We start from the raw sequence: 24,040 nt of genomic DNA on the forward strand, positions 1-24,040 counted from the left end.
TTTGAGCTTATAGAAAAGCAACTGTAACTCAGATAACCACTCGTTACAACTGAGGTACTGTATGCAGAAAAGCATCTCTGAACAGCAGAAGATCACACCGGGTTCCACTCCTGATGCTACAGTTCGCATGGGCTTACTAAAATTGGACAATAGAAGATTGGAAAAACATTACCTGATCTGATAAGTCTCAATTTCTGCTGCAATATTCAGATTATATGGTCAGCATTTTGCCTAAACAACATGAAAGCATGGATCCATCCAGCCTTGTATCAATAGTTCAGGCTGGCTGGTGGTGTAATGGTGTGAGGGGTATTTTGTGGGCACACTTTGGACCCTTTACTACCAATTGAGCATTGTTTAAATGCCACAGCCTACCTGAGTATTGTTGCTGACCATGTCCATGCCTTTATGACCACAATGTACCCATATTGTGATGGCTACATCCAGCAAAATAACGCACCATTTCACAAAGCTCAAATCATCTCAAACTGGTTTCTTGAACTTGACAATGACTTCACTGTACTCAAATGGCCTCCACAGTCTCCAGATTTCAATCCAATAGAGCACCTTTGGGATGTTGTGGAACTGGAGATTCGGATCAGGGATGTGCAGCCAACAAATCTGCAGCAACTGCGTGATGCTATCATGTCAATATGGACCAAAATCTCTGAGGAATTAAAATCAATAATTAAATGTTAATTAATATGATATTATAATTTTATATAATTACAATCCACTTAATATAGATATATTATAAATAACTAGCAGCAATGCTAAATGTTTCGTGTGGTAATTATTGAATGCGTTGAATGCGGAGACTGGAATGCAGGTAATATGAGGAGGAGGTTGTGTGGTCATGACTTTAGAGTCCGGATTCCATGTCTAGTAAATTAAACATGAGTCTTTCATCTCCAAGCAACACTTCCTGTCCAATTAGAACATCACACTGAATGAAGGAAGATAAAGCAGACAAGATTTAGATTCCTTTGTGGATCTTGTTTGAATATTCTTCTACAATAAGCATCCAAACTACTATTGTGCTTAAAAAGTGCTGTGAGAGTTCTGTAGATGCACATTACCAGGAACATGATCACACTTCTGTCTTTCTACATTAAACTCAAACCCATCACATACATACATTAATCTGACCGTAGGCTTTTTGATTTATTCATCACAGCCACATTCTTCTGTGTTAAAATGAATCACTGTTAACATGAAGACACAGCACTACTTATTAATGACATACATCACTCTTTTCTTCTCTTCGTTCAGTAGCATCGATTAAACATTTTATGGCAGTGATAAAATTGTTATTATATTGAAAAAAAAAACATTAGTATAACATTGATTGAAGTGAAAAAGAAAAAAATTCCACCATGCCTTGTGCCTTCTTTGTCTCCTTGTCCAGAGGGCTTTAATGGAAACTCATTTATCTGCCCATTCATTATTGAGGTCCTCTCTCTGAAATGAGGTGTGTGTGTGTGTGTGTGTGTGTGTGTGTGCGTGTGTGTGTGTGTGTGTGTGTGTGTGTGTGTGTGTGTGTGTGTGTGTGTGTGTGTGTGAGAGAGAGAGAGAGAGAGAGAGAGAGAGCTGTGCTGTGCTTTGCTTGAGAACATCAGGTTAACAGAGCATAACGTAAGGGGAGAACACTGTTTTTGACACTCCATTTTACCCTCGTTCATGCCCATTATTATCATCATCATATTGCTATTGTAATACAATTGCACTGTAAAATAAAATTAAAGTATTTCATATTAAAGCTAAAATATGCAATAATTTTTTGCCGCTAGAGGGCGCTACATTCCAAACAACAACAACGGCGTAGCTTGATGACGATGTGAAGGAGCGTGGAATGATGGGAACTGTCGTTTTAAACTCCACCGTGGATGTAAATCAGTCAGACGGGAATCGAAAAATCATGTTCATGGATGAGTTCTTTTTTTATAATGACATGCTTTTTGTGGCGAGGGGGGCGTGGTTCAGCGCGGTCTGTAATGGGAGAGAGAAGAGACGAGCAAGTAGGTCAAGTGCAAATGACGAACACCTGTGTCTTATTGCAGTGATCCGCGTGGAGAGACCGCTTATAAGCCGCGCGCTGGAACGAGAGAGAGACTGAAGAGAAAATTGGACGCAGAGAAAGAAAACCGGTGGATCCGAGCTCTCATTTTTGAACTGTTTTGTGCCGTCGCGGTTGCCACGGTGAATGCGCGTTGTGTGCGACTTTTGTTTGTTTTGTTTTATTTTAATAAAGTACGAGTCCCAGTCACGCCGACCCCTGTCTTCTTCCTTCCTGACTCTTGAACCTCATCACACTTTTATTTCATTAAAATGAATTAACCGCAAGAAAAGTAAGGTTTAATACTAAATTGGTTATCATAGATGTTACTGTATGTCTAATTCATTGTTGTGATAACGCGGCGCAGTTTTACGTGTTCTAAACAATTGTTGTAAAAGTACATTCGAACATAACGTTACCCACATCATTTGCCAAAATACTGATTAATCTTTATGTATAACACATGCTATATTTATTTACATGGCCATAAACACCAGACGTGATAAACAATGTCAATAAACTAAACACAAATCTAAAGCAATATATACTTCCCTTACATAAACATAACTATTACCGAATGCTACATTTGGAAAATATAAAATTAAGCATGCTTTGTCGACAGAACCAGCTGCAATCGATAAAGAATAATTGTGTTCCATAACGACTGCACGAAACAAGCTAACGTTTGTTGCTTGATAGACGCTACAACTACAACTTCCGCATTTGTCCAGGACTCCACGCAGTACGAGCGGAAACCGAGGGTAACGCGGAAATGACGCAATTGACTGGCGACTCCCAGCTCCCCCCTGCTCTAACGCCCCGTTTCCTTGGTTAAAATCGCAATTTTCTCACGATTTAAAAATAGTTGGAAACATTTGGGATATTGTAAGTAATCAACTTAACAAAATATATAACACTGGCCTTGAGATTATGGGATATTTTACCTTTAAGTATATATTAGTAAAAATTACAATACTTATTTCTGTCTTAATTTCTTTACTTGCAAAAGTTGAAGATTTCAATTTGGTAGAAAACTGCAGGGAGACCTTTAAGCTTCTATGACAACAGGTTTACAAACACTTCTCATTATAAATCTAGTAAAATGCTGTAATCATCTGTCCACAAAAACGCAAAAATAAAGCACAGCTGGTACACGTTGCATTACTGCATTACTCTGAACTTAGCCACTCTGAGACACTGAAAACACCAGATTATGAGCTGCACGCATGTAAATATTGGATCATGAGCTGCTCACGTGTAAATGGAAACAGCGCCTTGCATCACTCTGAAACACGCAGCACAACAGACTATATACTTATTAAATCGCACCGTTTATGACATTTCATCATTTTGATTTTAGTTCGATTTATAGATGCTTTGCGAAATCGAAGGCGATAGACATTGTGATCTTTGCGACTTCAGTGATCTTTTATGTTATTATGAGAAGGGTAAAAATATTCTTCTAGGTAATTAATTGGAAACACTGTGGTCTTTATAAACTTGCATCAAAAATAATTCTTAAAAGATTTTATTCTTCACGGAAAAACAAATATTGGAGACTAAAGCAACATGAGGGTGATGAATTAAAAAAAATTGGTGAGCTATTCCTTTAAGAGCAACACAACAAATTCAGCTGACATCATTATATGTTGATGTCACCTTTCAATTATCCTGATAATGGATAATTGTCAAAGAACTTGTGAGAGACTGAGAGAAAGAGAGACTATAAGGGGAACTAAACAGTTTGTACAAGAAAAAGAAGGATGTCCAATCAGAGAAAAGGAGAGAGGGAGTATATGTTTGTTTGTGTCTGAGTAAAGGACAGAAAGAGAGAGAGAAATGATACTTGAGGCTGAAATTTTCCAGCTGGACTCTCCTGTTAAATGAGCCGATGGGGGGTGTCTGTGTCTGATTTTGAGTCTTATTAAGCTACGCTTGCTTAGAGAAAGTTAGAGTATGATACAAACACCAAGATGGCCACAAACACCACTGTTTTTGAATATATATTAAAAGTATCATTCAATACATTTAGCAGTGAAAAATCAGTTATAGGTTACACATCAGAATATACAAACATGAAAATTCTCCCATTCTTGCACTCCTGAATTGTTAAACCTTTTTTGGTGGAAATGCAAAATCATGAATTTTACCGTTTTTAATCATGAAGTTACACTGGACTGAAGCTTTCAACAACAAAAAAGTTGTCAACGTGCCATAAATGTATGATAAGAGTCCAAGTCTTTTGGGATAGCTTTCAGAGGGGAAGTGAATGTCAGATCTTTAAAAAAATAATGTATCTTTAATAAAAAATATATATTTGAAATACATTAATTTTATGCTAAGTATACTACAAATACATTTACATATTAACGTACTTTATCAAAATACCCTGCCATTGTACTTTTAGTATACTAAATTGGTATACTTAAACTCTGCTACATTAGAACATTTAATTTTGTATTTAATGCACTTTAGTTATCCAGAAATAGTGCTGAGGTCACACTAAAGCTATACTTAACTAAAGTATAGACCTTATGCGCCAGAGAAACGAGGGCACCGCCATTTATAGAATATTGTCTTTGAACTTCCGTTTTTGCGGTCGCTCTGTATATTTCTATGGCATTGCTGTCCAGGAGTAATTCGCTTTTGAAGTGGATTTACATAATGTAAAGTTAATGAAAGTTATCATGAGGATTGTAATGTTTAAAGCAGATGTCTAAACAAATGTCAGTATAGACCGGGAAGATTTTAAAACATTCATTCATTCATAAATACGCAAGATCGCTGTGAAAATACAGACCGGAAGTCAAAAGACAACGAGCGCAGCGCTGAAAAGGGGCGGGGCTACATAAGGTCTATACTGTGTATATGATTATGCTAAAGTGAAACTATTGCAAGTATACTTAGGTACACTTTAAATATCTTGCATTTTAAAACTGATATTATACAGAGATCATTTTTTGTTTAGTGTAAGTGGATAGAATATACTATCTGTACTTTATTATTATGTCTATGGAAAGTCCCCCTAAAACATGAAAACCTAACTGTGTGCGTGTGTGTGTGTGTGTGTGTGTGTGTGTGTGTGTGTGTGTGTGTGTGTGTGTGTGTGTGTGTGTGTGTGTGTGTGTGTGTGTGTGTGTGTGTGTGTGTGTTAATGCCATGCAGGCCAAGTCATTACCCGTGTACATGTGATAATCATGTTGCGCCGATCTGAACAAGTAGGTCAAGATTAATACTACATAGAACAGAAAAAAGAGATCAAGTTGGATTTTGCAGGTGTACTGTATAGAACAGAATTGAATAGAACAGTAGAATAAACATTTATGTTGAGACTATTAAAAGTATATACAACATTAAAACTGGTTTATTATGCATGGTGAACTGACTAGAATACACAATTAACAGTATAACATTTTAGTTTTCTAGTAAAATTGATTGTTGCTTATTGGGGAATGAAGAAAAGTTTAACTTTACCTGCTCTTACAGTATGTTTTGGATCGTGTGTGTTTGTTAGTTTGAATGTCCAAGTCAGTGAGCAAGCTTTGTTACAACTTAGCCTGGTTACTGAGAAGTTCTGTGATGCACCAATAAACTTTATCTTTTACAATCTACAAAATGTGTCTCAGATGGCAAAATTGTGGACAAAATTGTATAGCGTGAAACTGGCTTTTGAAAAATAACCTAAAATAAAAAATAATTGTCCTTGTACCAGAGTAACATTTGGAATAAAAGGATCAGGGGTGCGTTCTCCGATAACGTTGTCTCTTAGCGCGCTACGAAGACTCAAAAGGTACACCTTAACTACAGGTATACATTTCCTACGTGTGTTCTCCGAACTATACCTTAGGATGTTGCTTAAGGTAAACCTTCTTAAGTTCGACCTTAGCAGGCGCTGTCCATGGTGGAGGCGCTGAATAGGTTGATATCGATGCCTCGATGATCGATTGTGCGCTCTTTCCTTCACAGCGGTATAGGTAAAGTATTGAGAAAACAATGTTCTTTATAAAGAAGCGTTTTAGAAATAGTAGCTACAAACTGCATTTATCGGGGCTCATTGAAATATGTACATGCAGAAATAAATATGAGTAGGCCTATGTGTTTATAATTTAGCAAGTGTGCAATCCCAAACCCTCACGGCCATAATGTTCTCCACAACGTATGCTGATTATCCACCAGCCATGTAGTTGACATACACTAACTGGCTCCGCGGACGTCTTTGATTTAAAACAAGTAGCCTACTCGCTGTCTCGCTGCCATAGCTATAAAGTTTGTGTAAACTCATCTTTCTTTATATAGACTCCTAAGCCTTTTCTGTCAAATGGTTCGCCAGCTGATGTGCCTTAGGATAGTAATTAAAAAAGCTAACAACCATTAGTGTATGGAAACTTTATTAATGAAAACACTTCCATACTCTGGGTGTAGGCTATAACAACTTAAGTAGTTTATGTGTAAAATTTTAAAGTAAAGTAAAAATGTAATTTTAATACTAAATCAGATTTTATATTAAATGTTCATATAACATTTTCTATGTGTAATTAAACTGCGATGTAGAAAAACTTTTTGCGTAGTGGTGGCCACTAGCGGTATGAACCGTCAGCAGCGATAAGGTATAGCTAAGAGCGCTCCAGACCAACCTTGCGAACGTATGACTTACAGAAGGTATACTTAACTAAGAAGGTTTCGGAAAACACGTATTAACGATAAGGTACTTCTTAAGGTACAACTTAAGAACGACGTAGCGTTAAGGTAGTTTCGGAGAACGCACCCCTGTATTATAATAATGATATATAATATTGATATTATATTAATTATAATATAAGAAAGAATAATTTAATTCACTGTGATTTAATTAAACACAAAAAATACTAATTAAATTTTAAATGTTTAATGTTTAAATTGATTGATTCTGTTTCCATTTTTATATTTTGCCACTTATATTATTAATATATAGAGTTTAGAATATTTATTTCTTTAATATTTGCTATATTTAGATATTTAAATATACTATTTATTATATTTCATGATTATTTATGTGTTGTATTCACTGTTCTTCTGTTCAAACTCAATGGAAATGTAATTTTGTTGCTACTGACCGTTATGTAAGGCAAAAGATGTTTGAAACATCAAATACAACAAGATGAAATGAAATTGGAAGATGGTTGGTTTATAAAGGTAAACATCATGTTACATGACTACACATTACAGAGAGCTAAGTCTTGCTTTAAGAAGGAATGATGCAACCAAATAAGTTCACAATAACTGTACTTACAAACGAAGTACTATTTGTTAAGCAACTTGTGTGAACTTCACGTCCCAATTTTAGACCTTTCTGAAACGCTAGCTGCCAAAGTGCAAAGGTGAGCTGTGTGTGCGTGCGTGCGTGCGTGCGTGTGTGTGCGTGTGTGTGTGTGTGTGTGTGTGTGTGTGTGTGTGTGTGATGTGTGTGATGTGTGTGTGTGTGTGTGTGTGTGTGTGTGTGTGTGTGTGTGTGTGTGTTTGTGTGGTGTGTGGTGTGTGTGTGTGTGTGTGTGTGTGTGTGTGTGTGTGTGTGTGTGAGTGTGTGTGTGTGTGTGTGTGTGTGTGTGTGTGTGGTGTGTGTGTGTGTGTGTGTGTGTGTGTGTGTGTGTGTGTGTGTGTGTGTGTGTGTGTGTGATGTGTGTGTGTGTGTGTGTGTGTGTGTGTGTGTGTGATGTGTGTGTGTGTGTGTGTGTGTGTGTGTGTGTGTGTGTGTGTGTGTGTGTGTGTGTGTGTGTGTGTGTGTGTGTGTGTGTGTGTGTGTGTGTGTGTGTGTGTGTGTGTGTGTGTGTGTGTGTGTGTGTTGCTGGTTAAATTTTCATGTCTTTTCCAGGCTAGTGATTTATAATTCTGTCAGGTCCTGAACCTCTTCCAGAAGGAACATCTGTTTGGAACCCTTTAGATCCTCTCGGTGTTTGTGTGTGTGTGTTCAATAGGTAGTCCAAATTTAGCTGTTAAAATGGTAGCTTGTGCTGGCATTCTCAAGTGTGTGTTGGACAAGCAGGATAGATGCTTTTGGACCTGAGATCCTTTAAGGATGCTTTTTTTTTTCACCTCTTTTTTTTTTTCTTGCTCTCTTTCTTTGCCCTGGCTGTTAGCGCTAGGTAAAATGAATCATATGACCTATGGCTGTGTGTGTAGGCGTTGTTGCTTTCTGGTGTCTATTTTACAAAGTCTATGTGTGTGTTTGTTATTGATTGCTGAAAGCGCAGCATAAATCATATCTTGATCAGTCTGTTTGTGGTACAGCAGAACTCGTTCAGTGGTCAGATTGATGTTGTATATATGGGAAAAGCCTGTGTTCTTATGTGTGTGGAGCAAAGGCGAACATTCACCACAATCCCACCAAAATACTTTATAATACTTGACATCTTTTTAATATCACGGGTCCCATTCGTTTTCCCGTGAGGGTTAAATTGAATTCAGCGGCTGCGAGTGTGTACGCGAGAGTGTGTGTTACACCAGTCCGGCATAAAGCATGCCAGTGTGACAGAAGCAGCTAAACTTGTCTCATTATCCCATAAATATTCCCCGCCCTGCTCACGGTCACCTAGCATCCCATCCATCAATCAAAGCCTTCTGGCATTGCTGTGCCGCTACCACATCCACTGCAACCTTCTGAGGGAGCCGCACTTAGACCCTGATACAGAGTCCATTACACGCTCCAACCAGATCCGGGCTGATTATAAAACACTTTCAGCTTACAGGAGACTGCCTGTTCTAATGGATCACAGTCTTCTCTTTTACCTTCAATTTAATAAACAGATATATATATATATATAATATAGCAGATCTCATTTCATGATAAATGTAGGAGTTATGTGGAAAATGAATTGATGTCGGTGCTAAAGTTCTGCTAAAACTAGTGGATGCTTAGTTAGCTGTAAAGTTTGTGCTGCTTCTGCTGTCTTTTGTTGTTTTGCTGGTTCATGTACTTGTGTGTTTATTAGAGATTGACTGTTATTGTTTTTTATAATTGAAATGAACAACCGATTTTTTTAATTACTTTGTAATGTGTGAAAGAGTAGAAATAAAAGTCAAAGGTAAAAACATAATGTCCATTATAAATATTTGTTATTAGTATTTTATTTATACAGTATTTAATTGACATTAATATTAATAATAGTATTGTTTACATTATTGCGTTTACAACTTTTCATTTATGCGTTATTACAATATACAATAACTGTTTTCTATTTTTAAATATTTTAAAATGTAATTTATTCCTGTGATGAAAAAGCTGAATTTTCAGCATCATCACTCCAGTCTTCAGTGTCACATGATCCTTCAGAAATCATTTTAATATGCTGATTTGCATATTATCATCAATGCTGATAATATTTCCATGTTTCCACAAAATATACTTTTTTTTCCCTGGAATATTTGATGAATATTTAGAAACTTAAAAATATATATATTTTAAATGCCTTTTCTGTGTTCTTGCTGAGTAAAAGTATTAAGTATTAAAAATCTCACTGACACCAAACCTTTGAGTGGTAGTGTATATTTATTAGTAGTGGTAGAGTTTTATTTTTTTAATGCCATTACATTTGTGTAGCGTTGAACACTATTGTTTCCTGTTAAATTCACAGTGCTTAATGGCATTGTTTGGTACTATTACTTTACATACTTTAAATGGGATAATCCAATATAAAAGGACTGATTACGTATTAGTAGCTGTAAAACAAATATCAATCAAGCTGATTATCAGTATATGTAATTTTATGTGATATTATTGTAGAAGTGAAGGATGCCTTGTTTTAGGGCCGTCATTGAGGAGGGACAACTGGGAATGTTGTCCCGGACCCTGTGATGAGGGGTGCCCCTAAAAGGGCCTCTATCTCATTGCACCTGGGTGAATAGGGGAACCAGCCATAAAAACTTTGCCCTGGGTCGGGTGTATTTTAGCGACGGCCCTGCCTGGCATTACTGGGAGTGTGTGTTTTAAACTAGGCCACATATTCCCTCTCCTCTCCTCTTGCAACGCAACCTACTAAACCAGTCAAGCATAGAGACCCAATAAAACTTCTCCACTCTTCCTTTTTCTCTTGTCTTTCCCCCCTCACTCCTCTCATCTTTTCTCTACTCTCAGCAGACCCTTGTTAATTGTATTGATCCTAATCTCTACAGACACTGTCCACGAATGACCTTACTCTAGTGGATTACATCAGAATTACAGCTCCACTCCACATGAAGTGGACGCATCCGCTGGGCTTACCTCATATGAAAGACCGCTGATCGGCCTGCAGTAATTGAATGTGCCCCAGGGGTGCCATGAACCACCCCATAAAGGGGCTGACGCAGGAAATCAGCACACCCTAGTGAAGTTTACAGGGTTGCTAGGCGACATTTAGCCTTTATCAAACAATGCCAGCAAACCAAATGATCAACATCACCTCAACATCTGCTGGGCTGTTTACAACACATGTTTGACAAATAAAATCATGCACTAATGCGACTAAAATGGACAAATGTGGGTTGGTTTGTTTTTAAATGGTTTTCTCTCTCCTCTAATGCTGTTATGAGAAAAGGTGTTAGTATAATGGAGGAGCAAAGGTTTAAGACCTGAACATTAATATACACAATACTGCCACCTACAGGAAACACTGGGATATTACAACTAAGGTCATCACGTTCACATTTGTCACTATAGCTGAAATTAGCTTAAATGTTATAGTAGCAAAGATTTAAGCATTTACTTATGATGGATGAATGAAAAGTTTCTCTCTTTGTTCCTCTCTGTAGATCAGTATATTTATGACTCATCTCTCCAACTATGGGAATGACCGCTTGGGATTGTATACATTCAACAATTTGGCTAACTTCCTGAAATGCTGGACCAACCTGAGGCTACACACACTTCCTCCCCTGCAGCTCGCACACAAGTACTTCACACTCTTCCCGGAGCAGAGGCACCCGCTATGGCAGGTCAGTCATAGAAAGGCACAAACTGTCTTTAATTCAAATATTTGAATTTATTTACGATTAACACGTCATGAGTTTCCATAGTTTAATGAGAACTGGTTATAAATTATATTTGAACATTAGATCAGAATATCAGAAGGATTTCTAAAGGATCATGTGAAAATGAAGACTGCGGAAAATTCAGCTTTGCCATCAATTAATTACATTTTTTTAAATAAATTTAAAATAAATTGCATTTTAGAATATACTAAAATAGAACACATTTATTTTCAATTGTAGGAATATTTCAAAATATTACTGTTTGTACTATATATTTTTTTTATAAATGCAGCCTTGTTGAGCATAAGAGACCTCGTTCAAAAACATTTTTAAATCATTTTATTTTATATTTAATTTGTTTTATTTTTTAGACCAGTTAACATTTTTTTTAGACTTCTTAAATACAGTATCCTTTACCTTACATAAAATGTCCTCAAGAAGTTACCACAGGGAAAAGCAGTCCTTTGCAAATTGACATGTTGTTAAAAAGCCTTCTCTCTGCGGCCTGTAGGCTATGTAACTATCTCTGTACATCAAGCACTCCATGTCTCAAGTGCACACTGACCAATGACAAGCCACCAGAAAATGAACAGTTGCCCTTTACAACTTCTCACAGGGACGACGCTTGGATTTATGGGGGTTTTGCACAATTTTAACATCTTTTTCTCAAGCATTTTTCTGTGGTTGTTCAAATTTTGTTTTATATTTAAAAGATGCCGCATATAGGTGTTAACAGGTGTTGATAGAACTACAAAAAAGATGTCAAGTGAATTTAATATTGTCCTGTACTCGACATAAATTGCTTATTAAATTACTGCAGTAACAATTACAGTGCAGACATACTATATGTCCTGAAAACAAATTCCATCCGAATAGGTTTTTAGATTATCTATTAATATCATCATATGATATCTGAATATGATCCCGAGGATGATCCATATACTGTACAGGCATCGAGCTACAGACAATGACCTGTCCTCTGTCTCCGTGCATCTGTTAACAGATAATATATTGATTTGACTGAACCCATTTATGATGTTGTTTTTTTTAGAACCCATGTGATGATAAACGGCATAAGGACATCTGGTCCAAAGAGAAGACCTGCGACAGGCTGCCCAAGTTCATGGTGGTCGGGCCTCAGAAAACAGGTAATTCTGTACTTCTGTTACGAGAGCCTGTTTCTTCCGTCTTTCCTTTTGCAGGGCTTCAAAGCCGTGTGTGTGCACGTATCTCCTCGCTTCGCTGTTCCCCTTGATCCTGCTTCATATCTCACCTTGTGCTGCTAGAAATGATGAAAGTGCAACCATGGGCGTTGAGCTTGAGAGGAGAACAACACAGACACATCCCCAGAGGGCTGAGGGTAGAACAAGGGAAAGACAGAGCGCTGTTTTGGGGCTGTAAGGTTTTGATTGGTGTCAAGACACTGTCTTGTTAAACACTTCTCCTCTCTGCACTCATCTTCTTTCCTGCTGTATCACAAACTCGCAACACACACTCAGAAAAAAAAAAAATCCATAAGGTAAATGGGGTATTGATCCCATGTCTCTTAGTTTCTTGGTCTGTGGGCTGAATCTCCTGGCCCGAAATGTTTCTCTTCAGCGCTATCAGCTGCAGATATAATTTCATCATTAGCAGGGGAAGGGCGCGTTGATTTACTTCTCCTCCTTTTTCCGTTCTCTTCTGCCCTCCTCCTTTCTCCCTTCATCTCTTTCTCTCTCTCACCAGGCACGACAGCGCTCTACCTCTTCCTGATCATGCATCCCTTCATCTCCAGCAACTTCCCCAGTGTGAAAACATTCGAGGAAGTTCAGTTTTTCAACACCAACAACTATCACAAAGGCATCGACTGGTGGGTGTGAAACATGTGCTTGTGCTCCAGACACTTTTGTGCATGGGTTTCACTTTCTTCACAGGTGTTTTTGGCTGAGTATGCACTGGTTATGATGTCACAAAATGGTGAAGACGCAGCTCATGAATATTAATGAGATAATACACAAATAATTTAACTTGATTTAATTTTACATTTAATAATTTAACATTTTGATAAATATATCTAATAAAGTCTGAATTGCGAGATATAAACTCGCATTTGCGAGAATTAAAGTCAGAATTGCGAGATATAAACTTGCAACTGCGAGAAATAAATTCAGAATTGGGACTTTTTTTTAATAATTGGGACTTTTTTCTCGCAATTGTGAGTTTATATCTCACAATTGTGAGTTTATAACTCGCAATTTCTTATATCACAAGTTTATATCACGCAATTCTGACTTTTTTCTGTTGCAGAACCAAGCTTACATAGTATAGAGAATTGGTTCATGTCCAAATTTAAATTGAAATATAAATGATAATATTACAATCAGAAAGGTTTACAAATATTTTTTACAAAACTAATTCTGTCAGAATTGCTATTGTGACTTAAGTTCTTCATTTCTAATATCAAAATATTATTAATATATGAATTGTGTGTGCTAAAATCAAAGTCATAGTGCTCCTAACATGCAGAAAATAAAACAGAAAATTACATCATAAAGTGGACCCTCTTTAGGGAAAGTCTTTTAGAATATCTCTTAAAGGCAGGGTCGGCAGTTTTTTTCAACAAAAAAAAAAAAAAAAAAACTTTTTAAACTTTATTTATATACCAATACATAATTAAAATGTAAGTACTCTGAAAAGGAGAGTATAAAAATCGAGTGTCTGTAGTCCTCTCAGGGCTGCAATAAACACAGCTACTTATTCCATTCACTCCCACCCCCTCCCTTCTGGGCTCCTTCCAAAGCCACGCCCCCAAAACACATGAACGCGCGATGCCGACCAGAGGAGCGCAGTGCATGTAGTGACATCATGTCAGAATCACATGTAATAAAATACCTAACTTTATCATTATGAATATAAACAACTAACATGGATGTTAGTACTCACTATCAAGCTAGAATATCGATACTGGTAAAGTTTAAAATATATTGAGTTTGATTCGGTAACAAGCTAAAAACAGGTTGCATTGATACACACGTTTTCCCATTACCATCAGTTACACTGTGATGAAGGTGAATTTCGTGTAGGATTCATAACATATACGGTGTTTTGCATGTAAGAGCTTCCACGATGAAAGCACTGTTGGCTCTGATGAGGACTAACGTTACACTCCGGAGACAAGTAGCCTACCTTTCTACCTTACTAGTTCCTTTTTTTGCCTTGTTTGCCTTCGCTGACTGTATATGCAGGTACTGGGAATTTTGACTGCTCTTTCTCTACCATAATTGTGATTCTTCCTAGCTTCCGTGCCTCTTCGCCTCCTCGAGTCAAACGGGTGCGCGCATGTGGGCAGCTCCTGTAGCAGCAGGGGTGGTAGACAGTCGCCCAGCCAATCATTTCATTCGTTCCGAATGGAAATAAGTAGCTGTGTTTATTGCAGCCCTGAGAGGACTACAGACACTCGATTTTTATACTCTCCTTTTCAGAGTACTTACATTTTAATTATGTATTGGTATATAAAGAAAGTTTAAACAAATTTGGATAAAAGATTTTTTAGAAAAAAACTGCCGACCCTGCCTTTAAGATGATTTGACCTATTTATGACAGGGCAAAGCAAAGTGTAAAAAAATAATAAGGGGGGGCAACTTATTAATTTGTCGTAGTAATAACAAATTAGTACAACATATCTAGAACAAATAAGTTGTGGGAACGAATTCTTAATTAGTGGCTCCGTACATCCGTATTCAATGTGTTAGGGAAATATCTTCTTATTTATAGATATTAATAACTAAAAGATTTGTCCATTTTTCTTATCTAGGAAACTCTTATTTGTCATTGGCCCTGATATATTCTCGCCTCAAGCTATTTCAAAAAGTGGAGCGGACAAAATGTGATATGGCAAAATGTCCCACCGTTCTCTAACTCAATACACCTCTCTTCTCAAAGGTACATGGAGTTCTTTCCCATACCCTCTAATGTCAGCACAGATTTCCTGTTTGAGAAAAGTGCAAACTACTTTCCTTCTGAGGAGACGCCCAAACGAGCCGCTGCTCTCCTGCCTAAAGCCAAGATCCTAACTCTGCTGATCAACCCTTCAGACAGGGCGTACAGCTGGTACCAGGTACGACACTGACCAATAACAAAGCAAAGACTAGTAGAATTGCCCAATCAGAGTTGTGTGGGTGGATTAAAGAGACTGCTTGTACAGTAAAAGAAAATCAGTGCCATTGATCATGTTTACATGCACAAGAATTTGATTATGTACACTACCGTACAAAAGTTTGGCCTCTGTGCTTTTAAAGAAAAAAAACGTGAAATCAAACTTGATTGTAAAGACATTTATAATGGTGGAGAAGATTTCTATTTCAAATACATGTTGTTCTTTCTATTCATCATAGAATCCCCAAAAATGTATCACAGTTTCCACAAACATATTAAGCAACTGTTTTCAACATTGATAATGATAATAATAAGAAATGTTTCTGGAGCATCACAACAGCATATTAGAAGGGTTGATCATGTGACATTGAAGACTGGAGCAATGATGCTTAAAAAAATTCAGCTTTGCCGTCATTTTAAAATATATTAATAGAAAATTGTCATTTTACATTGTAATAATATTTCACAATATTACTATTTTTACTGCCTTGGTGAGCATAAGAGACTTTCAAAAACATTTTAAAATCTTACCGACCCTAATTTTTTCAATAGTAGACAGACTTTTGGGTCATGTAAATGCCTTTTGTGGAATATCCAGAGTAATGGAGCAGTCATTTATGTATGCGCATGTCCAGACAAAAATCGTTCTGCTTTTCAATATCGGCAGCTGTGAAAAATCAAGCTGTCAAACAAATACGTCAGAATACATAAAACATTAATGTGATAGGCAAAGGATAGGTACATGAGAATGAGAATGAAAATACTGTAAAGTGCAGATTAATAAATGCATAAAAATAAACTAAACCCATTTATTATTCCATAAAGGAATTACATAAAACATGTCTTATATTCAATATACTATTGTCATGTTATATTCATAGTAATATTCAAAACTATTAACGTAAATCGGAAAGTCATGCGCATGTAAACTTTAGGAGAGCAAGATTTTTCCAATAGAAACGGGTTAACTTGAGTTGTAAAAAAAATAAAAATACAAAAATCATCCATTAACCTGAAAAAAAAGAAGCAAAAAGCAGAGTCTCAACACCAAAGGTGTTGAGCTTAAACAAATACCTGTGCAGGTCCTCATGACTTCTCCAGACCTATAGAGGTTTGATATTTTCTTATACTTTAGTACACCCTTTCAGTCTTTTAGTGAAAAGTAGTAGATATACAGTATATATTATATACATGAAATCACTCAGGGTTTGTGTATCCTTGCTTGGTGGATATACATGGGAACCAATCATGCACATGTTCATGTGTGATATTGTGGAGAGATTGAATATGTGTAAGTGTGAGTGATAACATCACCGGGTGTAAACGCGAGTTAGAGATTGTGTCATCAACAGGATGCACAGGAGGGCACAGCTTGAAGCTGCTATACTGCACATCACAAGCACATGAAAAGAAAAGCATTGCAATCTCATATCCTGTATTAAAGAAACATTAATTACATTTAATTAAATACCATTTAAGCCCTGCACATTATCTCGCTTATTACATGGCTACTTAATAAATAAATATTATTTTGAGTTCATTGGATCATTGGATTATCTTACTTGCAGATCATCTGCAGATGAGGAAAAAAATAGACCATTACATTGTTAAAAATAATTGGCCTAACAACAAGACAGACAACAATATTACAATTATACAAAAGTATTTGACCAATTTGCAATTGATGACCAGTCAGATTCAGAATAAATACTGATATTTAAGTCATTGTGTAGTTGGTTTTGGTTTTTAAAGTAGTTTTAATCTCACTGGCAGCATCAGAGGGCTCATGAGGACCCAGCAGCATTGCAGTTCAGTTTCTATGAGGTCATTTCAGCAGACCAGCTCGCTCCACCTGAGCTGCGCTCTCTCCAAAACCGCTGTCTCGTACCGGGACTGTACGCCACACACCTGGAGAGATGGCTCACATACTACCCTCCAAACCAGGTAACACACATCTGTCAGTGGTCGACTCTGAACCAACCATTGCTGAGTTCAGGACTTTTATTTGGACATTTTTCTGAATCCTCTACTTCTGTCTGTCTCTCTCTATCTCTTCCTGTAGCTAATGATTATTGATGGACAGCAACTGAGGAATGACCCAGCTAAAGTGATGGACGAGCTTCAGAAATTTCTGGGTGTCACTCCTTATTACAACTACTCCCAGGCACTCACGTAAGGCTCACACATATAAACACACACCATGGGCCCTATCTTGCACCCAGCGCAATTGACTTTGTACACCGACTCATGTATCATTCCTATTTTGCACTCGTGCAAAGCGGACTTTTCCCTCCACAGATGCACGTCGGTTAACTAAGAAATACACTTGCGCTCCCCGGGGCGGTTCAGCGCAAAGAGGAGGCGTGTTCCAGTGCAAATGTTCCCTCATGCTATTTTACAGGTTTAGAAAACAATTGCGCCACTGACCGAAAAAAAAACTGTTTAAAGTCAGTGACGCGTTACGCATGTTATTCATATGCTATTTTAAGGGCGCATGCTTGGCCTTAATCAATGTAGCGTGTGCACAACGCGCAAACACTTTGATTCTCTCATCTACACACAGACGCAGCAGTTATCATTTTTGCAAATCATACATTATTATGATAGATAGATAGATAGATAGATAGATAGATAGATAGATAGATAGATAGATAGATAGATAGATAGATAGATAGATAGATAGATAGATAGATATTTTATTATAAAAGCATACATCTAGCTTACACATTTACCCAAATTATCATACGCCTGTTTAACCGAAGTTAATTTGGGTGTTTCTCCATCCCCAACGTCCCTGACGAGAACGTCGGTCTCCTCGGCTGTGAACCGCTCCTGGCGTGCGCCTGGCAAATCCGCCGTTATAATAGGAATCCGCTTTAGAACAAGCGCGCCTGCTCTTAAAGGGAATGTGAGATGACGCTCTGATTGGTTTATTTCACGTTACGCCCAAACCACACCTATGAATAATGAAGCTACTTCAGACCAACCCCTTTTAGATTTGCGCCAGGCGCAAGAGTCATTTATCCCGCCGGGAAAATAGCAACAGCGCCAAGACCCGCCCACAAAGTTACTTGCGCTTTGCGCTTTGACACTTGCGTTTCAGATCGTTAAAATAGGGCCCCATATGTTTTATTTCAAGTGGGGACATCCAGTGATTTGTAAATTTGCATAATTACAATTACTATATACTAACTTTAACCGCAAGCCTGAACTTGTCTAATTGTAATCTTTTATTTTTATTTTTAAAGGAAGTATCTTATGCTCTCCAAGACTGCATTTATTTGCTATATACAGTAAAAAAAATATTTAAAAAATAGCAAAATATTATAACAATTTAAAATGAATTTAAATGAACTTTTCTACTTTAATTTATTTTGAAATAATTTATTATGAATTTTAAGCAACAATTACTCCAGTCTTCAGTATCACATGATCCTTCAGAAATCATTCAAATCTGCTGATTTGGTTATTTTCAATGTCTTTACTGACACTTTTGATCAATTTAATTCATCCTTGCTGAATAAAAGTATTCATTTCTTTTAAAGAAAATACTGACCCTAAACTTTTGAATGTTACAAAATCAAAATCAAAATCTCAAACTGTATATAATGCACAGGAAATGCAAATGCGAAAATGTTAATCTCTAATAATTTAATGATAAAATACATTTCTAGCCACTGGCCTGCAGTCCTCCACTGGTGTTCACATCACCATTTCAATCAATGACGATGTTTCACTCATTGGTAATATTACGCACGCTTGTTGAATTTGTTGAACACTAAACATTAATGAAACGGTTATAATGTCCAATTGTTGTTTTTTCATTAAGTACAAAACCTATTGAATAAATTGCAAGCATTACAAATAAACAATTACTTTATGCAGCTGTGTGATGTAGGTCCAGACAATGTAGTTGTTGTTGTTTTTTTGGTTTTATTATCTCTCTGGGAACATTTGGTCCCCACTTGGATATGCAAACGAGACCATACACATACTTACTGTACGCACACAGATGGACACAGGCTCATCCAGAGATACGATACAGGAGTAAGCCTGCCATCCATGCTGTCCCTAGTCCCATGTGTTTGAGAATCAGCTGATAAAATGAGTTGACAGATCCGTGTTCTCAGCAGTTGATGCCTGTATAATCTGTACAGAGTCTGAATGAGATTAATTGTGATCATTTGGCTGTAGCCATTAGCACCGCATGAGAGGAAGAGGATTAACTTCATCTGGCCTCTCCATTTAAAAACAGCTCATTAGGCATCTGACACTTTCTCTGTGTTAAATTGCTCTTAAAGTGTTATGTACATTCTCACAATTCTGAAAACATAATAGGAGTAAGTGAGGAGAGGAGGGAATGGTGTGCAACCTTTGGGTTACAAGTCTGACTCTCTAACCATTAGGCCACGACTGCCCCATATTTGAATGATTTATAGAATCTATAAAATACTTTTTAGAGTTATAAAAGTCTAAAAGAAAACAATTTTCACAATCTTCTAACAACATTTACCAGAGAAGTTCATCTTATACCTTAAGCGTTTTTTTCTTATCTCCAGAACAGCATGTGGTAACACATATATGAAATATTCCTCACATTAAACCACAAAATTAATATGATTTTTCACAGAGTAAAATGAAGGCAAATATATATATATATATATATATATATATATATATATATATATATATATATATTTTTTTTTTTTTTTTTTTTTACAAATGTGAAGAACATGGTTATAAAAAAGGTAGAACATGCCAAAAATATATCTTTAAAAAAAGAAATACCTGGCCAGTGAGAAATGTTTGTGGCAGATACATTTTCGTTGTCCACCAAGTAGCAAGTGTGGTAAAATGTTAATTTTGAACCATGTGCATAAATCATATTGTATTTTAACATATTTAATGAAATTACATTTACTCATTTCAACTTTGGAAGAGAAAAATATGTCAAAAGTTCCTAAATAAAAAGCCTTTCCTTTAAAGTAATGCATACCATAATTGTATTGAAGAATATTTGTTAGTGTGTCCTGAACCAATAAGGACCTAAAAGAAAAGAAAAGAAAAATAGTCGCTGCTTGTGATTTCGCATTGTGATCAATGGTATTATCAATACCATTGACATAAGAGGCCGAAAGATTAAAGATCCTTTTCAGTTCTCTCTCTCTCTCTCTCTCTCTCTCTCTCTCTCTCTCTCTCTCTCTCCCTCTCCCTCTCTCGTGTGTGTTAAATGCTCTGTGAGTCTCTGCATGTGTTCTCTACCACAGACAGCTCCATCAATCTTTGGCTTTTATTAATAACCTCCCTGTGTAGTCTCTCTCACTTCATCTCTCCACACATCTCCTTTCATTCTCTCTCTCATCATGCCTGTTTCTACTTTTTCTTGTTTTCTGTCACTTTCATTTACGATCACTTCTTTCTGTGGCTTTGCTTTCCTCATTTCATATTTTGTTTCAGTCTCTGTCTTTCAACAATCATCCTCTGCTTTTCATTCGTCTCATATGTCATACATCACTCCCTCTGCCTCTGTTGCTTTCATCTCTTTTATGGGTGTTTCTTGGTTACTTTTGGCCTTGTTGAATTTTAAAATAAACCCTCTTAAAACATACTTTTCACACTCACTGGTTTAATTTGTCCTCTAAGAATGTCCAACAGTTAATGTACAAGCATTACAAAAGAGTTCTGACATTTTTGCCAAAGCTAATGAATCTCCACCACATCTCATAATATATATTGTGTTTCATAACATTCTTTGAAGGAAATTAATATTTTAAACATTTTCTTTTGGAAAATGTGAAAGCTAACATTTTATTTATCCTAAAAACACAATTAACAAACATTTGCACAATTTTGCATATCAAAATGCATGGGAAACAAACAATGGGCCTCTAATAATCGTGTGGATTATTACGTATTTGTGCACACAGGAGAACTTCTCACGAAAAATCTCTGCATAATTCACAACACGTGTGTATGCACATGATTTTTTTTCTTAATCTTGTTCTAATGTTAGTGAATTTATACTATTTTAAATTAGCGGCACGAGGTTAGTTATTTGCATAAAACACCAAACCATCTCCATATAACCTCCGCATAACCTTTCCTTTACAGCCTTTCGTCACTCTCGTCAACATGCCGCTCTCTGCAGACGCGCTCTCGCCAGATCCTCAAGAGAGCAATGCCAGCTGTGTCATTCTCAAACCTGTTTAAACAGCATAAACACCTTTATTCATACATTTTTCATAAAATAATAATATAATTATAGTTGTGTTAAGATGAAATAGGACTTCTTAGCACGAGAAAGTGCTTTTTTGTGCATGTGGTTTCAGTTGTTCCTAAACATTTTCACACGTTTAGAATTAATTTTAGTACGAACATTTTTGGTGCATCATGATTTGTTCTTGAAAACATTCATATGTAGATTTCACGCACAAATTTGTGCATACACACATGCTTAGTGAATGATCCCAGTCATTTGTTTATGTATTCATTAAAGGGTTAGTTCACCCAAAAATGAAAATTCTGTCAGTAATTACTCACCCTCATGTTGTTCCAACCCCGTAAGACCTTCGTTCATCTTCGGAACACAAATTAAGATATTTTTGATTAAATCTGAGAGCTGGATCACTCCTCCATAGACTTCTAGGTGACCGAAACTTGCTGGCCCAGAAAAGTTATTAAAGAGATCGTTAATATAGTCCAAGTGACTCCAGTGGCTCAATCTTAAGTATATCAAGCGACGAGAATAGTTTTTGTGCGCAAAAACAAACAAAAATAACGATTTATTCCACTATTCATTTCCTTCTATCTGGGCCTCGAGTTAGTTTACGTAGTGTTTTTGCGCAGCGCATCTGTGTTACACGTCACCACGTAGGCTCACTATTGGCCGACGCTGGTCATGTGTGTGATGCGTGTGACGTACAACACAGACGCGCTGCGCAAAAACACTACGTGAACCAACTCGAGGCCCAGCTAGAAGGAAATTAATAGTGGAATAAAGTCGTTATTTTTGTTGTTTTTTGCGCACAAAAAGTATTCTCGTCGCTTGATATACTTAAGATTGAGCCACTGGAGTCACTTTGGACTATATTAACGATCTCTTTAATAACTTTTCTGGGCCAGCAAGTTTCGGTCACCTAGAAGTCTATGGAGGAGTGAGCCAGCTCTCAGATTTAATCAAAAATATCTTAATTTGTGTTTCGAAGATGAACGAAGGTCTTACGGGGTTGGAACAACATGAGGGTGAGTAATTACTGACAGAATTTTCATTTTTGGGTGAACTAACCCTTTAATGTGTAAAGATTTTTTAGCCACTGGCCTGCAGTCCTCCACTGCTGATTGTTAATTCCATCACACAAAGAATCCAAGTGATGTTTGTCTGGTTATTTTTTAAGAAATTATCCATAAATCTACATTTACAGAATAATGCATACTCTCCCAAATCAGCTCTGATTGCATAATTTGACAAAATTACAGATGATTTTTTTATAGGCATTTAAATACAATGCCTTTTACCTTGCTAAAAAATAGAGCATTGTAAAAAAGTTTCATAAAGCGAAGAAAATCTCTTAGTTTTAAAATACATGAATCCCCGGGGAAATAAAAGTGCCCGAAGTTGGGAGAAAAGGACTTATATTTGCTTTATTCTCTTTGTATTTTCTGGGACTGAAACTAAACAAAGAATATCTGAGCACATTTTTGAGCAACAAAAAAGGAAAATGAGTAAGTGAGACCAAAAAAAGAGCGAGAGAAAGAGTGAGAGAGTGAAACAAAAATGCATTGCGCCAAGTGTGACATGCAGTTCATGTTTTAAAGTAACACTCTGCTTACTGCTTTGTCAAAGAACCAATACACACACATATTTTATATCGCATTTTGCTGAGGGCTGTTAAAAGATTGCTGATGTGTTTCTGAATGCCTATCAAACCAGACCGTGTCGGTTACAGCAGACATCTGTCAGTCAGACCGCTGTTTGTGTGTGAGAGGACACACATTCTGGAGTTTTCCAGATTTTCTCCTTTGCTGAGTGTGAGAAAGAAATAACAGCATATATTTCAATGAATATGCAAATTAGAAATATGTTTTTTGAGGAAAGAAGTCTCTAAGATTGTAAAGAGTTCTGTATCTGTTGACAGGTTTGATCCTCAGAAGGGCTTTTGGTGTCAGCTGTTGGAAGGAGGCAGGACTAAGTGTTTGGGGAAGAGCAAAGGCCGCAAGTACCCACCCATGGACTCTGAGGTACCACATAACAACAGTAAACTCTGAGCAAAATGGAGCCTTTAATTTTTTATGATTAGAGCTGCATTATAGAGGCATGCTATCGTTGAGTAATATGGGTCATAGAGAGAGAGAACTCACTCTGACCTCTGACTGTTCAATTTTGCAACAGCTAACATGTCTGAAGCGCATGTACTAAATAACTGAAACCAACAGAACAACTCTCTCTCTCGCTTCATATTTCTCCATTTTCCTTCTCACTGTTTTTCCTTACACACAAAAAAAACAGTTACAAAACTTACATTCACCCACGTCATGTCATTCCAAACCTGTACGACTTTCTCTTCTGCAGAACACTCAAGAAGATATTTTTAAGAATGTTTCAACTGTTGTTTTTCTTCCCCTATACAGTGAAAGTCAGTAGAGTCCAAAACAACACTGGACCCCATTGACTTTCATTGTATGGACAAAACATCTTTCTTTGTGTTTAACAGAAGAACAAAAGTCAAAGGTTTGGAATGACATGAGGATGAGTAAATAATGACTCTTTAAGAACACTGCACATATTAAGAACATGGTTCATATTGTACATATTATTAGGGGTGTAACTGTACACAACAATTAAGTTACGGTATGTACTTCGGTTTTGAAGTC

General features: G+C 36.8%; 1 protein-coding gene across 2 annotated transcripts in view; it reads left to right on the plus strand.

Annotated features, from left to right (window-relative positions):
* The window catches only part of ndst3 (N-deacetylase/N-sulfotransferase (heparan glucosaminyl) 3), a 62,748-nt gene that overhangs the window by 35,723 nt on the left and 2,985 nt on the right, over nt 1–24,040 (plus strand). For both annotated transcript variants that reach the window (XM_084401559.1, XM_084401560.1), the window contains 7 exons: nt 10,817–10,999; nt 12,087–12,183; nt 12,761–12,884; nt 14,957–15,131; nt 16,943–17,113; nt 17,232–17,341; nt 23,305–23,407. In XM_084401559.1, the coding sequence (XP_084257685.1) occupies nt 10,817–10,999; nt 12,087–12,183; nt 12,761–12,884; nt 14,957–15,131; nt 16,943–17,113; nt 17,232–17,341; nt 23,305–23,407 (963 nt within the window). The remainder of the gene's footprint in view (nt 1–10,816; nt 11,000–12,086; nt 12,184–12,760; nt 12,885–14,956; nt 15,132–16,942; nt 17,114–17,231; nt 17,342–23,304; nt 23,408–24,040) is intronic.

The sequence above is a fragment of the Rutilus rutilus genome, assembly GCF_951802725.1.
Source record: "Rutilus rutilus genome assembly, chromosome: 2".
NCBI lineage: Eukaryota > Metazoa > Chordata > Actinopteri > Cypriniformes > Leuciscidae > Rutilus > Rutilus rutilus.